This window comes from Hydra viridissima, unplaced genomic scaffold (genome assembly GCF_058129835.1).
Source record: "Hydra viridissima isolate aposymbiotic clone 2 unplaced genomic scaffold, HvirCarnegie_v1 scaffold_4, whole genome shotgun sequence".
NCBI classification, from domain to species: Eukaryota; Metazoa; Cnidaria; class Hydrozoa; order Anthoathecata; family Hydridae; genus Hydra; species Hydra viridissima.
In genome coordinates this window covers 9,518,332-9,533,994 of record NW_028324303.1, presented here as the reverse complement: position 1 = coordinate 9,533,994, position 15,663 = coordinate 9,518,332, and the positions used below count along the sequence as shown (strand labels likewise).

General features: G+C 27.0%; 2 protein-coding genes and 1 pseudogene across 4 annotated transcripts in view; 2 read left to right on the top strand and 1 right to left on the bottom strand.

Annotated features, from left to right (window-relative positions):
- The window catches only part of LOC145182060 (uncharacterized), a 76,051-nt gene that overhangs the window by 37,742 nt on the left and 22,646 nt on the right, over positions 1-15,663 (top strand). The window lies entirely within an intron of this gene.
- Positions 142-15,165, bottom strand: LOC145183833 (exocyst complex component 5-like). 3 transcript variants are annotated; one of them, XM_090085402.1, is made up of 21 exons: positions 15,000-15,165; positions 14,862-14,916; positions 14,387-14,629; positions 14,054-14,248; positions 13,907-13,971; positions 13,568-13,596; positions 13,362-13,471; positions 13,082-13,126; positions 12,815-12,958; positions 10,383-10,462; positions 5,904-6,014; positions 5,566-5,658; positions 5,257-5,407; positions 4,756-4,864; positions 4,528-4,651; positions 4,319-4,405; positions 4,107-4,212; positions 3,845-4,001; positions 3,704-3,762; positions 581-682; positions 142-384 (listed from the first exon to the last, which is right to left on the bottom strand). In XM_090085402.1, the coding sequence occupies exons 2-21, from the start codon at positions 14,892-14,894 to the stop codon at positions 298-300; spliced, it is 2,130 nt and encodes a 709-aa protein (XP_089941528.1). In that variant the 5' UTR covers positions 14,895-14,916; positions 15,000-15,165; the 3' UTR covers positions 142-297. The 3 variants fall into 3 exon arrangements, with proteins under 3 accessions (XP_089941528.1, XP_089941529.1, XP_089941530.1); XM_090085403.1 differs by lacking the exon at positions 14,862-14,916 and having other exon boundaries at positions 14,947-15,026; XM_090085404.1 differs by lacking the exon at positions 14,862-14,916 and having other exon boundaries at positions 14,387-14,597; positions 14,947-15,026.
- On the top strand, positions 6,905-7,968 carry LOC149889774 (uncharacterized; annotated as a pseudogene).

Genomic DNA, 15,663 nt, shown 5'->3' with positions numbered 1-15,663 from the left:
ATGAAATCTTGTTTTTTACTCTAATATGAAAAATTTTATTAAATAAGCGAAATAAGTTCTTAGATAACCACGAAAATATTAATTAGGAAGGTATTTTACAAACTCTTATTATAAGAGCACTTGTAAGAAAATCAATACGACTTAAAACGAGAATGACATTTTTGCAATTTTTAAAAAAAAAAATTCTCCAAAAATAAAAAAAATAAAAAAAAAACAAAAAAAACTGCGCCACATCGATAAAAAATTGACAATTATTTACAAATATAAATTTTTAATTAGCATCATGCAGAAAATTTACTAAGAAAATACTTTGCCAATTTTTAAAGTCTTAAAATCAGCTCGAAGTTGTATGAACTGCTGCAGAACATTCTTGTCAATATCGACCTAAATATCAAAATAAAGAATAAATTATGCAATAGTAAAAATTTAGAAAAAGAACAATAAGAACAAGTTTTCAAATATAAATAATAACGGGTAGAATATAGAAACATTGAGACCTGAAGCGATTATCGTATTATCAAGAAATAGAAAAAACACATTTTAAAGCCTATAATGGAATAAAAACAAAACAACAAAAAACCAATTGCTCTTCTGATCCAACGTCTTTTAAGTTATCTGGCTGTACCACAAGTAAATTTACCAAAGCCGATAAGACATTGAACAAACGATCCAACAATGGAATCTATTAATTATACCATAATTTGTTAAATATTTGTTAGCATTTTGTCATAGTTAATATTCATTAAGATTTTGTTTATATTTCAAATTCATAGGTTACACAAGTTCATAACCAAAATTTGCTGTATAAAACTAAATTCCTAAGTAAACTAGTGGAGTTTCAATTTACATGAAAATAAATTAGTAAAGCTTCATTCAAATAAAATTTACAAGAACTTTCAGATTTCACCGACTAAATACAACTGTTATCTTTGTAACAATTTGTAATCAAAATAATTTTTTGTTTTTAAGAAAAACATCCTTAATTATTTTGTTAGAATCAATCATAAGGTTCTTATGAAATTCTTTATTGTCAACCCAATAAAGTTTATACAGCTATTCACGAAAGTTTAAACGATTGCAGAATTTTTATCTAGTATGTTTGGTTTTTCTTTAATAAAGAAAAACTGTAAAATGATATCGACTTAATTTTTTTTTACTTGTTAAAGAAAAAGTAATTAGCTTTAAAATGAATATGAACATGTTATAAAAATTTTAATATTTAGTTAGAAAAAAGCTATTATAAAAAATCTTATAGGAAAAATAAGAAGCACAAAAGTTTAAACGAATTGCAACATTCGAACAAAAAATGAAAAAAAAAGCGAAATTAATATTTGAAGTGTCCTCCTTTGTTTTTATAGCAAAGATAAACTCGTTTATGCATTGATTCAACTAATTTCATGCACATCACGCGAGGTACCTTCAGCCAGTACTCATTCAAAAGTTGCTTTAAATGCTGAGTTGATTGAATTTCATGGTATGTCAGTTGATTGTCGATCCAAGACCAAATATTTTCGATTGGGTTGAGATCTGGTGATCTAGGGCACCAGGGCATCACATTGAACTTTTTTTCAAAAAATATTCTTTGATTGAGTGTGCTGTATGAGCTGAAGCCCCGTCTTGTTGAAAGATGAATTGCTTGCTTCTGCCATACAAGTGTCTGATTGATGGAACTAAACACGTTTCCAATGTGTTTTTGTAGGTGTATTGATTAATTCGGCCTTCATACAGCTGCCAACCGAACCTCCACCGCCTTGTCGACGATGTTGCAAAAACCTGTCTGAATATTTCTCAGTTGCAAATCTTTTGACATAGATTCTTCCCTTGCGGTTTACAACTTGAAAGTTAGCTTCATCACTTCAAATAACTTTTGCCCACTGTTCAGTCCAGCCTTTCTTTGGACCACACTCGTCGTTTACGTTTATCCGTGATTAAAAGAATAGGTTTTTTAGCAGCTATGTACGTTCCAATACCTTTGTCCGACAATAGAGAGCTTACGATTTGAAAACTGCAACGGCAACGGAGACGACAAAGGTCTGGATCGAGCGGTTGCGACTTGCAGTTGCGGTATTCTAATAAAATTAGTTACGAATTTCCACTTTAAAAAAAAGAAAACATCTTGAAATAAACAAAAAAAAAAAATTGGTATGGCCCCTTTAAGAAATGTTAGAAATAGTTTATTACTTGCATTAGAATCAAATACCATAGACGACGAGGAGTTTTTACTACTGTTCAAATTAAATTTGTCTAAGAATCCAGATGTACCGTTTCGGAGTTATAAACAGTTTTGTTTAGAAATCATGTCTGATGATGAATGCAAAAGTGAATTTAGATTTCTACTTAGTGATATATATCGCTTACTCAATGTACTTCAACTACCTCAAGAGTTTGTATGTTATAACGGGTTAAAAGTTACTCCGGTAGAAGCACTGTGCATTTTTTTAAAACGGTTTTCCTACTCATGTAGACTACTCGATATATATATATATATATATATATATATATATATATATATATATATATATATATATATATATATATATATATATATATATATATATATATATATATATATATATATATATATATGTATGTATTTATCCTAAATTTGTATCAGAATTTAGATAATTACTTTGTTACACTTTTGGAGCAAGTAGTACCTTGATCCATTTATAAGCCGTTTTCAGAAAACGCGAATTTCAACGTTTTGACGTTGCGTAAAAAGTTTTAAAACGGCTTTTCAGGGAATCCCATCCATTGCGCATGCCTAGTGTCAAATATTTATCATAAATTGTAGAAGTTGCCGTTGCAGTTTTCTTATCGTAAGCTCTCAAATGTTCGTCTCACGAGCTCTCTGCTAACTTTTGGATTATTTTTTGACTCATTGAAGATTTGTGCTAGCTTTTTGTAGCTGAGTCTGGGGTTTTCTCTGCTCATTCTGAATATACCATTTTTGTCATGGTTGCTGAGTTTGGATGGTCTCCCAGTACGCGGCATGTCGGAGACGTCCTTGGTAAGTTCCCAGGTTTTGATGGTTTTTCTAACGCAATATTCAGAAATGTTAAGTATTTTGCCTATTTGAACGTTTGTGTGATTTTTTGTCCGCGCCATACCAATAGCTTGCCATTTGATGTCACTAGAAACTGATTTTCGACCCATTTGCACGCAATTGAAATTAATTTGAAATTCACAATATTTTAAGTTGATTTTTAATGAATTAAGAGCTGCCTGATGATGTTGTGATGAATTTTTTGATTGAAAAACTACTCAATTATTTGCTAATTAATTGATTAATTCGCTGCCAAAATAAAATTCGCAGCGGATTTATCAATTAATTAGCAAATAATTGATCCTAAATAAAATCGTTTAAACATTTGTGAAACCTCTTAACTTGTATCACCTACCTTTTAATGAAATTTCTGAGTAAACGGTAATGAGTCAAAGCCTACTTTTTTTATTCTATTAACAAATAACCTATTTACCAAATTGGAAAAATAATTATTTTGATATCTATCTCCGTTAGATTTTTATTCAAGAAAAACCGAAGGTTAGATTTGAAAATTCTGCAATCGTTTAAATTTTCGTGAATATCTATCTCCGTTAGATTTTTATTCAAGAAAAACCGAAGGTTAGATTTGAAAATTCTGCAATCGTTTAAATTTTCGTGAATAGCTGTAGCTTTAGCATAATTAAAAATCATACAGACCTTGAATAACTTAACAACATGTCGATATTCATTCACATCACATAGTGCAACCATGGCTCCTAAAGGTAATTTAAATTTATTAAAAAGTTGCACTCAAACAAAGTCAGATTGTTTCCATTATAATAAAATTTGCCAACTTACCAATATCTGTGTATGTATATTGATAAAAATGGTCCATAAGTACTTTATGAAAACGTGTTCCTAATTCTGTCAGAACAACTTCCAAGTTCTTTCCATCTAACGCATCACGAAGACTAGGTACTAAAGTCTTGATGTAGCGGCAACAAGAAACACAAGCCTAAGGAGTGACAGTATTTGAAATATTTGACTTAAAGAATTAAAATGCCAAAGAAAAACTTCAGACATTGTAATTTTTTAATTTATTTCAAAATCATTGACATACTGAAGTTTGTGTCATTACACCATCTTCACCTTCTGGTCGAAAGTCAGATTTTTTCTGTTCAGAGTTCAATAAAAACTTTATGTAATTAACCATGCTTGATAAAATCCTAAGAAAATTTTTTTGTAATTTTTAAATATCACAATATTTGAAATACATCATAAAAAATAAGGAAATCCATTCCTAAGAATTTTTATAACTATCTCTAATGTTACCGCTCCATTCCACTGTTTATTTTTGATTCAAGACTATCGACAAGTTGTTTTTTTCTCAATGCACACTCACCATATACAGTGGAGGATCTAAAAAAAATTGAAATCTTTTTTTTTTACTAAAGGTTAGTTAATAGAAGTATTTTCTATGAAATTCTTTTGGTAAAAAGTTTAAGAAATAAACAACTTTCAAGCACAAACAGAGAGCTCACCCCACTGTACGTATAATAAAATCAGTAAAATGTTTCTCAATCAAATGGAAAACAGTATTTGACTGATACAACACAGTAAGAAATAGAAGGTCAGGTGGTATTTTTGGCTCAATTGGAGGTAAATCTATGAGAAATCAACTAATATTAGAAAAAACTAAGGAAATTTTAATGAAACTAAAACCTTTTTTTAATGCCTCTATTATTTTTATTCACCTCAAAAAAACTCACATTGTAAATGAACTTCAACAGCATACTCAAAATGTTCTTCACCAAGGTACTTCAGAAACAATTTAAAGATACGAAAAACATTGTTTGGTAATTCAGATAAGTGAGACAACTAAAAAAACAAGACATTGTTAGAAATTTTCTTTGAACCAACTCAAATGTTTTTCTATTCAAAAAGCTGTGAATAAAAATTTATTTAATAATTTTTTTGTTTTAAAAATCAACAAGTCAGAAATAACTTTAAAGTTTTCTCTCTACTTTTTTTTTTTAAATCATATTTTTAATTACTTAGCTTATTGTTTCAATTAACTGATCTTTTTTGAGCTTGGGGATTGAACTATTAAAACCAAAATACTTTACAATTATTTCCAAAAAACTTTACTGTTGAATAAAGTGTAACTGATCATTGAATAAAGTAGGAGTGCAATTAAGTTAAAATTAAAAGTAGTTTCTTTTAAAAAGAATTTTAAAAGAATTTTAAAAAAAACAACAACAATTATTTACCATCTCAGCACGCCTTATAGAAAGTTTGTTTTCCTGAAGTAATGTTAAAGCAACATCTTGTGAAAGCAGATTTTCTTTAAGTACGATTTTATCACGACCAGGTATTTTTTTATGCAATTCTTTCAAACTATCAGGAATTTCAGCTATAAAACTTAAAAAGAAAAGTTTTTCATTTGTGTGAATAAAAACCACTTCCAGCTTTTTGAATTAAAACTACTATTAGCTGCTTGATTTAAAAATAGATTCATATAATATGTCATCAAAATTAAAAGAAAAATGAACAAAATAAAAGAAATGAAAAAAAATTACTTCTGCCTTATTTCTTTCTTCACATGACCAATACTACTGTAAAAGCGATTAAGGGTTGAAATAGATTCTTCCTCCAAATACTGCAATTCATCCCTTAAAAAGTTTAAAAAAAAACAATAATTAATAATTAACCCTAAAAACATGAAAAACATCAAAATAATGATTACAATCAAGAAAATGACTCAACAGCACTAATATTCAAAAATCAAAGTAAAAAATTGTACTTTTAAGTTGTTGTTTTTTTTTTACTTTTGAAAGATTTGAAGATACGACTTTAACTTAACAACTTTGTCTTACGAATTACTAAACTTCTTTCAATATGCTAAAGTTACACTCACTCAATGTAGCGTTTTAGATACTTAGCAAACAATGGCTTGGTGATTCTGTCAAGAAACGTTGAGTCTGACCCGAGCCTCAGCTTGCATAACTTCTTGTTAGTATCTTTTGATCTATTAATCAATAAGAAAAAAACGATTTCAATAAATAAACTTACAAGAAATAATTTTTATTTCTTAAAAAAAAAAAAAGAAAAGAAAAGAAAAAAGTAAAATTTTTTTTGTGAAACTACAAATAGCACATAGAACCTTTATAAAATGTTTTTTTTCTGTAATACTAGTAATCAAAGCAATCATATGGTGCTTTCGAAAAAAAGTTTATTTAAAGTACTATTAAATTAGAGTGAAGATATCACTCTAATTTAATACTATTAAATTAGAGTGAAGATATCACTCTAATTTAATAGTACTTTAAATAAACTTATCAATATGAAAGAAAACATGTTCTTAGATAAATTCTTCATCAAAATTTCATTCAAAAACATTTTATTGCAAGTAGGGTCATGGCACCCCCTACCATGAAGAAGCACCTACCATGGTTTTTGAAAGAATCAGTTAACTTTTTATGTTTTTTTTTTTTTTTTAATTTATTTTTTTAGTATTGTAAAACTAACTTATTTCACTATTAATATATTTTTAAAAAGATATACTTTTAAAGATTTGAGATGTTTTTTTACCCGCAAATGATTTTTTATTGCTTTCTTAAGAAAATCTTTAATAGTAAAAAAAAGTTTGTCTAGTTTTTTTTATGGCTTAAAATTTATATAACTTTTTTGATAAAAGTTTAAAATAGTTGAAAAAAACATTGAATATTTAAAATCTTATCAAAAAATATTAGTATTTTTTGTATAATATTGTTTAATCATTTACACGGTAGGTGATTACAAAAACTATAATAGCACTTACCGTTTATAAAAATATTTTTTTGAACGTGTTTTATTTTGTGAAGTTTTCTCTCTATAAAACCATTTAAGTTAAACTTAATTTCCAATTAAAGGTAATTTAACCCTAGGGAGTAATTACTTGATATGTTTTTTACACTTTATTTATTATAAATTCAATTAGAAAGATGCAAGGTTCAAAAAAGAATAAAAATATTCAAAAAAAGGTATTGTATTCAGAAGAACAACTGCATGCAGCACATTGAGCTTTAAATAAAGGCGAAAAAATTTTATGTGTCAGCAAAAGTTTAATGTTCCTGAGTGACAAATTTTCTGGTAAGAGCCAACCCAAACGGCAAAACTCTGGCATTAAATCATCTTGGAGAAGAAATATAGAATAAATTGGTTGCTTGGTTAATGCAGTGCGCTAACATGGGATTTGCAATAACAAAAAAGTTATTAAGGCAGTACAAAAAATAGTTAAAAACACCATTTAAAGATGATATCCCAAGTAAAAACTGGTTTTACAAATTTATGCACTGTCATTAGGAATTATCGCAAAAACGAGCAGAGCATATTAGTAGAGCAAGAGGTCTAATAACTAAAGCATTGATAAGAAAATGGTTTAATGAGGTGTATGAACTATTAGGTGATGATGCGCAATACCTTAATGATCCATCTCGTGTTTTTAACTTAGACGAAACTGGTTTTGAGTTAGCACCAAAAACTGGAAAAGTAATTGGCATTAGAGGAAGAAATGTTTATGAAGAATGCAACAACAGCAATAAGGAAAACCTTACAACTCTATTTTGTGAAAATGCAAATTGTGAATTTGCACCATCATTAACATTGTACAAGTATGCTTGAATGCCAAAAACTATTGTTGCTGCTGCACCACCAGGTTGGGGTCTCGGTAAAAGTGACAGCGGCTGGATGACTGCCAAATGCTTTTATGAGTACTTCACAAATGTGTTAGTACCATATTTGAAATTTATTAATACACAATAACCAATATCATGGATGGACATCGCTCGCATCTGTCTAAAGAGCTCAGCATGTATTGCTCTTCGGAAAGAATTCATTTGATTTTGTTGTTTTCTAATGCTACACACATCTTACAACCATTAAGTGTGTCAGTTTTTGGACCAATGAAAGAAAAAAAGGCAGAAGATTTGTTGGCAATTTAAATTGGATAACAATTTTAATGAAATTCGCAGAGAAAATGTACCAATGTTGTTGAATAATTTTGTTGTGGATCCAAATATGAAAAAAAAATATTGTTAATGGATTTAGGTTGACAGCAATATTCCCATTTATTATAAATAATGTTAATTATAAAAAAGTAATTCAATGTGTTAAATTGAATTCTACAATTGATAATAATGAAATGAATCTTTCAAGCCATAATAAGGTGGGAAATATATTTGAAAACAATGTTGCACCTGAAGTATTGCTCCAGTTTGAAAAAACTGGAAATAAAGAATGGGGAGGAAAAACTAACTTCAGAGAATTATTTAATTTTTGGAAAAAACTTAAATTTAACGATAGCTCCAAACAAACCATAAATTTAATAGAAGCCAACAATAATGTATGGAATAATGAAATCGATAAAGAATTGTATTTAGATATTAGCAGTACGCAAAATGAAATCATATCTAGTAATGTTGGCGATTTTGGAAAAAGCGTAATTATTGATGAATCCGGTGAAAGTAAATCAGCAAAAGATCCAACAGATTCAAATAAACAAATAATAAAAAATGTAAATCCATTACACAACTTTCTTTTATGGCCAAAACAACCAATCATGAAAAAAAGGCTTAAACAAGTTGAACGATTACCAAGCGTTGTAACTTCACCCAAATGGTTAGAGATTCAAATAACGAAAGAAAATGTAAAGGAAGAAGAAGATATCAAAAAAATTGAACGTAAAAATAAAGCTGCTGAAAAAAAAAATTGAAAGAAAAAGAAAAACAAAAAAAATCTAAAAGAAAACAAGCTTTAACAAAAGAAAATAAAAATAAAAGACAAAAAAAAACATTTAAAAAAAGAATTTAAAAAGAAAAAAAGTTTAAATTCAGAAAAAAGCTTCGGTGGATAATTTTACAACCAATGTCTTCTTTGTTTTGCAATCATATTAAATTTATGTATTTGTTTCTTGATTTAAATATACTGTAATTTTTTAATTTCTGGTTTTAATTTCTGATTATAAGCAGATAAATTAAATGAAGGTAGGCGGAGAATTGATTACGGTAGGTGATGCTTTATCACAGTAGGTGAAAAAATGTACTAGCTCTTACAAAAAATTTAAAAAAAAAAAAAACTTTACTCAAATTCAAATTATATAATTTAGTTAATAATTGAGTATAAATTATTAATTTGAAAACCCTAAATAAAAATCTGTTATAGTTTTGTAGTTAAGAAGTTTTGAAGTTAAAAGTTTTCTTAAAGTCACAGTAGGGGGTGCCATGACCCTATATACATGGAAGAAAATTCGTTTGTTTTATAGATAAATTCTTCATCAAGTTTAAATGCAATTACTAATTTGGAAGTATAAATGAAATTAGGAAAATAAATCAAACAAAAAATTATAAACCAAGAAGGTACAACAACAAAAAACAACAGTAACCCCATTGCGTGCTACTTTTAAGCTAAGCATCTCTTTTGCATTGATTTTTTTTTAATTTATGCAGAATTTGACTAATTCTTTGCCCATCCAATCCTAATTAGTTTCAATTGGATTCAAATCTGGTAATCAAGTTGATCAGGGCATTAAACTTTATTTTCTTTCATTTCAATCCATACTTCGGTCATACAAGCTTGATGGTAGCAGTTTCATCTTGTTGGAAGTTCCAACTTTCAACTTGATCAATCAGCATGTATGCTTATGGAAATATAAAATTTTCTAACATCTCTATGTTGGTGTTAGCTGTATTTATGTGAACTAAATTAACATTAAGTATATCCAAATACCAATACTCTTCACCACTACATTATAAAATCAGATGACAAAATGATTACTAGATTTAATTTTTCAGATTTCAGTTCACAAGAACCATTTAGTTCATAAGAACCTTGTTTTTCCTGATTGTTACTTTAAAGTAACTTTGATTGCCAAAAATTACTTCCATTTTTTTCCATGGACCAAGCAATCTTCTCCTTACATTACTCTAATCTTTCTAATCTCTGAGATTCACCATGAATTTCTTAATTATATACAATATTTTTTTATGTAAAATCATTATGTAACTAAAAAAGTGCATTTCAATTTTTTGTTAAAGCTTCTGGTAACTTCATAATATTTGGATTTTTCTCACATTCAATTTTTTGAATTTTGCAGAATGAGATTTCTTTGAGACCTAGGACAACAGTGGATACCAAAAAAAAAATAAAAAAAATAGCTTAGTTATTTTTTTTGAAAGAAAATTTTCTTTGAAAAAGTAAAAAAAATAGCTTAAGCTATTTTTTTATTTTTTTTAAAACATTTTTAAAGTTATTATATACTTTTTAAAACTATTGCACTTTTGTAGATAAACCAACTGTAGTTTTAACTTTTGTAGTTAAACTAGATTTTCTTCAACAACATACATAATAAACATACTACCTGCTATAAAGGTATGATAACTTTTTCAAATAAGTTTCTTCTTCTTCCATTTTATCAGGTAATTGCTTGTATATGTATCCCTGAAATAAGTAAAGAAAAATTAAAAATTAGAACAAATGATTGAACAAATGTTAAATTGCTTATTGATAAAGAATTTTTTTTTATCAAAAGCATCAAACATCCTGGATCTTTTATGTCAAATAGACTAATTGCTAAAATCAATCCCTCTGATTGTATACTTAAATATATTTGAAATTTGTATATTTTAAACCACACTCATGAACATGAAAAATACTGATTATTAATTAAAAATACTGATTATTAATACAAAATTTTGCCTTGATAGAACTGCTAACTACTATTAACAAAATATTCTTTTAGGGAAAGGTCATAAAAATTACAATGGGATTGTTTAATGAGGTAAAAAATGATTCCTTGAATATGGTAAATACTACACTTTGAAAAGGATCTAAGTCTTATCTACAAATATATTGCCAAACTTTAATTTAGCTTCTTGAGCTCAAGTATATAAACCAGACATATGGATACTCTGAGCTTTCTAACAATTATGCAATTCAAAATTCAAAGCAATAACTCCATGAAAGTTTAAAACTCCAATACTTTGTATCAAAAAGTTATAAGCTTTTAATGATTTTTTTTTTCACAATTTTATATTTTAATTATTATTTGACATGTATTGTAAAAAGTAAAATTTAGTTAAAAATAGGTCGAGATATGTTATCATTACTTGAAAAAAAATTAATAATCACTTTTAAACACAATCCAGAGGGATACAAAATATTTTTTTATTTTTTACTTTTTGAAGAGGAAAATGCTTAATTTCAAATGTAAATAGATTTTATCTGTAAGTGAAGAATTTATTTATTACAGAAAGCAAATTTATTTATTATAGTAAGCAAGTTTCATATAACACTTCTTTATTAAAGAATAATATAGAACTTAGAACAAAGTACTTCAACTTCTGACAAGCCAGCAGACTTTTTTCTTAATAAAAATGTTGACTGCAAAACATGAATTACAGAGGGCTGTAAAACTTGAAATTTTGGTTTTGCAGTCTCATAAAAGCATTCTTTGATTTATTCTGTAGTTGTATAAAATTTCAGCATAAAATGCTGTATTTGAATGCTAGATACAGAAAAAACCACAACAGAAAACATATTCATATTTGCTATTATAATAATCATAGACACCAGAATTTTACTTACAAGTTAAATTTTCGTGTCTATGATTTTTATAGAAACTAAAATTATTTATAAGCCATATTTTTAAGTTTAATTGCAAGTCATATTTTCAATAGTACTTGAAGCAGAAATCTGAAACCTGATACTTATTTTTGAATTGAAATTCATGTACATTTTAAAATTATTGCATAAAAAAGTTATATATGATTATTATCCAAGTTGCTTGTTTTTCAGGATATTTAAGAAGGAGAATATATTCAATGAGTGAAAAAGTGATAAGTACTGCTTGTTTTTTTAGTAACTATTGTATTTTCTTTTTTTAAATCATTTTCAAGTGTACAATTGCATCTTGTAAAGATAAACATCTTTACAAGGTGCAAGACTAAGCTTATTCGATTTTGTAAAGATATTTTTAAAAGACTTATTAATTTATGATCAAAATTACCAGATACTAATAAATCTATGCAAAAGATAGAGAGAAAAAAACGTTGCTTCAGTTTTAACTTCTTTAAGGTTTTTAGATTTATATCTTGATTAGAGTTTGTTTTTTTTTTTTTTTTACCTTTTTTTATGTTTATATTTGGATTTTATCTGTATGACATGAATATATAGAAATGATAGTAAACATGAATTTTTCTGCACTTTAACAGAATTTTAAAATATGGAGTTATGTCCCTTTTAAAAAGATAAGACAACAAAAAGCAATATAGAGCAGAATAATTATAACTAAGACTTTTTCTTTGGTTAACAACCACTTATCATTTGGTTAACATCCACATATTTATAACACTTTTAAACAGCCATCTATTCCTTTTTTTTTTTTTTTTTTTTTAATTTTATTTAACACAATTATACTGCTTTCTCTGTTTGAACCTGGAAAGTGATTTTTATAAATAATGATAAATCTAATAAATCTTATTCGATTTATTGCTTTATTTTTAAAAATTTTCTTTTAAGCAGGATTTAAAATTATTTCATAAAACTTAAGCTTAGCAACTATATATTTAACTTAAACGTAGCAACCATATACTTTAAAGGTGATGTACTTAGGGGAAAAAAAAATTCTTTTCTAAACTTAACCATTAAATAAGATTTAAATAGACCATTAGATAGATTTAAATTCTTTTACTAATATGTAGAAGAGAAACTCTTTAAAAACTTTAAAATATATTCACTTATGATTTACAAAGATACCTTTTTAGTTTTGGAAAAGAGAATGTAAAAACTTACAGCTAATTTTTTTTCAAAAACATACTGGACAAACTTTGCAAGAACATGCTCTGCATTGTGCTCAAACACTTTGCAAGATATATCTTGAACTTTATTGCATGCTGGGAGCACATCATCAAAAACATCTTCTGATGTAAATAATTCCTAAAAACAATTTATTTTGTAATATTCTAGAAAACTTCAATCTAACCTTTTATCAAATAATGAAATGCTTAAACTTTGCACTTCTTTTAGCACAAGTGCAGAAAGTGATGTTGTTTTTTTTACCTCCACAGCCATTTTAATAAGTTCTTCATAACATAAGTGATAGTTCTAAAACAGCACATAAAATAATGAAAGAATCTTAATTAAATCACATGAACATTTTTGAGCAGCAGATAGTTTCACAACAAGTTTTAATAAACAATCATATAATACTTATATGACAGTATCTATTGATAATTTTTGCTAAAAATATTTTTTAAGTCATCATAAAAAAAAATTTAAATTTATTTCAAATAGTATGAATACAAGCCCAGGTATGTAAACTGTGATCTATTAACTTTACCTTAAAAGGAAGTAATGTTTTTGCACTTCGCAACATTTTTTCAATGTCTTTTACTTTATAAGCATTAATAAATTCTCTCATGAGATCAGACTCAATGGCTGAATACTTCTCTGGAAAACAAGTTGCATAAAAGTATTTCTAAAATACAATTTTGCTTCAAACATTATGAAGATAAATATAAGAAAAGTGTAATGACAAATTTATACCTTGAATTTTTCTTTGAACCCTCTCAAATCTTCAAAATAAAGAAAACAGTATTAAAGAATTTTAATTTGAACTTACACATTGGCAAATATTAAGGTTTTAAAGTAATGGCCATCAAGAAGTATTAATAAGAAATACAAACTACAAAACACACTAAGACATGATACAATCTGGTTTTGATTTAATCTGGTTATTTTATGAAAATCTTACAAAAAAAATTAATAGTTAAACTCATTAACTAGCAAAAGTGATTCCAGTTCTGAGCCAAAATCTTATACTATCAAGAAATTTTATATGATTAATTAAAAAGCATAAAACAAGTAAAAAAAAAAAAAAACAACTTTTCTTTTGGAAGTTCATCAGCCACCATAAGTAATTGGTGAATAACAGCAGCAGCCTCATGCAACTAAAACAAAAACAACAAAAAGCAAATCAAACAAAAATAAGTCCACTCAACAGCATCTACATTGATTAAGTTATTTACTTACTTTTGCTTTATCATTGAACATTGCTGATAATTCTTTGCCTGAGTGAAACTCATCAAAATATTTCATAGCATGTTGTGTCTCTTGAACACGTTGTCGAGGAATGCTAATATTTTCTAACTGATCTCCAAGATGCACTACTTTTGTAGCTACAGAGTTAATACGATCATCAAGGTCATGAAATGTAGACATAGCAATCTTAAGTCATAAATAAAATACATTTACTGTTCAGAAGTTAATAGTTTTTGTACCTGCTTAAAGTAAAACTAAGCTCAGGAAATAGTAAACAAATATTTTCACTTATTTTATTAATCATTCTAGATTTCGGCAACTTACCTTGTATTGTTTTTCTACATCTGAGGCTTTTTCTTTATGCTTCTGCTCATGTTCTGAACAAACCCGTTCAAGCTTTGAGATTTGCGCTGTTGTTGCCTCGCTTTGCTCTTGAAGAATTTTAATAGTTTCAAGGAAATGGTCACGGAGTTTCATAGGATCAAAGCCCTCTTGGCCACCTTTTGTACCACCACCAAGCACATTGGCAGATATCCTTTCAACAAAATTAGCAGAGTCAAAAGGTTCCTTAAAATAAATATAAAACAGTTAAAAACTAGCCATTTTCCTTAGTTTTTTTATTCATAGATAGATTACAGATTACATCTGTTAACTATCTAATCAATCTAATTTAAAAAACAATTTGCAGCCAAAAATTTTGTAACTTAGTTATTGCAGAAAAGTACACTAAGCCTGCAAGATAACACTGAATTTTGTAACACTTTGAAGAAAAATTTGCTACAATAACATATTTCATTACCCCAAAATCTTCACTTTTGTAGTTAACAGCCATTCTTTTTTAGTGACTTAAAACACTGAAAAAAAGACAATAAAATAGCACTTACTCAGTTCCATTTTAAGACAAAGTTTGATAATGTATGGCATTAGTAATTCTTACTTCAAGGTAGTGTCATCCTAAACTTAAAAAAGTTCATTATTGCATCTGGATTTTAGATCTGCAGTCAATAATCTTTGATAAAGCAATAGTAAAAAAGCAATAGAATTTTTTTTTTTTCCTGACAGAATCATTTTTTATACTTTAAAATCTACTTAAACTTTTTCTTTTATTATAAAAAATAAAAAAATTCCCTACAAATGCACTACCTTTAATATTCCTACTTGCTTTAAAACAACTAATAAAATATTTTAATAAAGTAATAAAAGAATTGACAACTCATGTTTTCATAAGAATTGATAATAACTCATGCTTTCAAAAGAGGACAAAATAAACAAAATTTGAAACCAGTAAAAAACTGGCTATTAAAATATGTCTCTACTATTACATAATATTTAAAAAATCATAAAAATGAACTGCATATTAAATAAACAGTGCCACTTTATATACAAAAAAAATAATTATAAACTAATTTACATACTTTTAAAGTAGCAAATTTTTTATGATGCTTTTCAAAAATAGTTATATTGATCTTACCACAAGTCATAAATCTGACAACTTGAGGTAAATGTTAATGAAAATTTTCTGCTGAAAATTTCACCAGCATTTTTATACTGATAATTCAAAAACAAATTTTAACTTAATTCTTAATAGTACAGACTTAACA

Excerpts from the sequence above, each read along its gene's own strand:
- LOC145183833 (XM_090085402.1), bottom strand. The coding sequence starts at position 14,894 with ATGGCTGTTAACTACAAAAGTGAAGATTTTGGG. Across the intron at positions 5,659-5,903 it reads TATCTAAAACGCTACATTGA|GGATGAATTGCAGTATTTGG; the intron begins GTGAGTGTAACT and ends AAACTTTTTAAG. Across the intron at positions 4,406-4,527 it reads TTTATTATACGTACAGTGGG|ATCCTCCACTGTATATGGTG; the intron begins GTGAGCTCTCTG and ends AATTTTTTTTAG.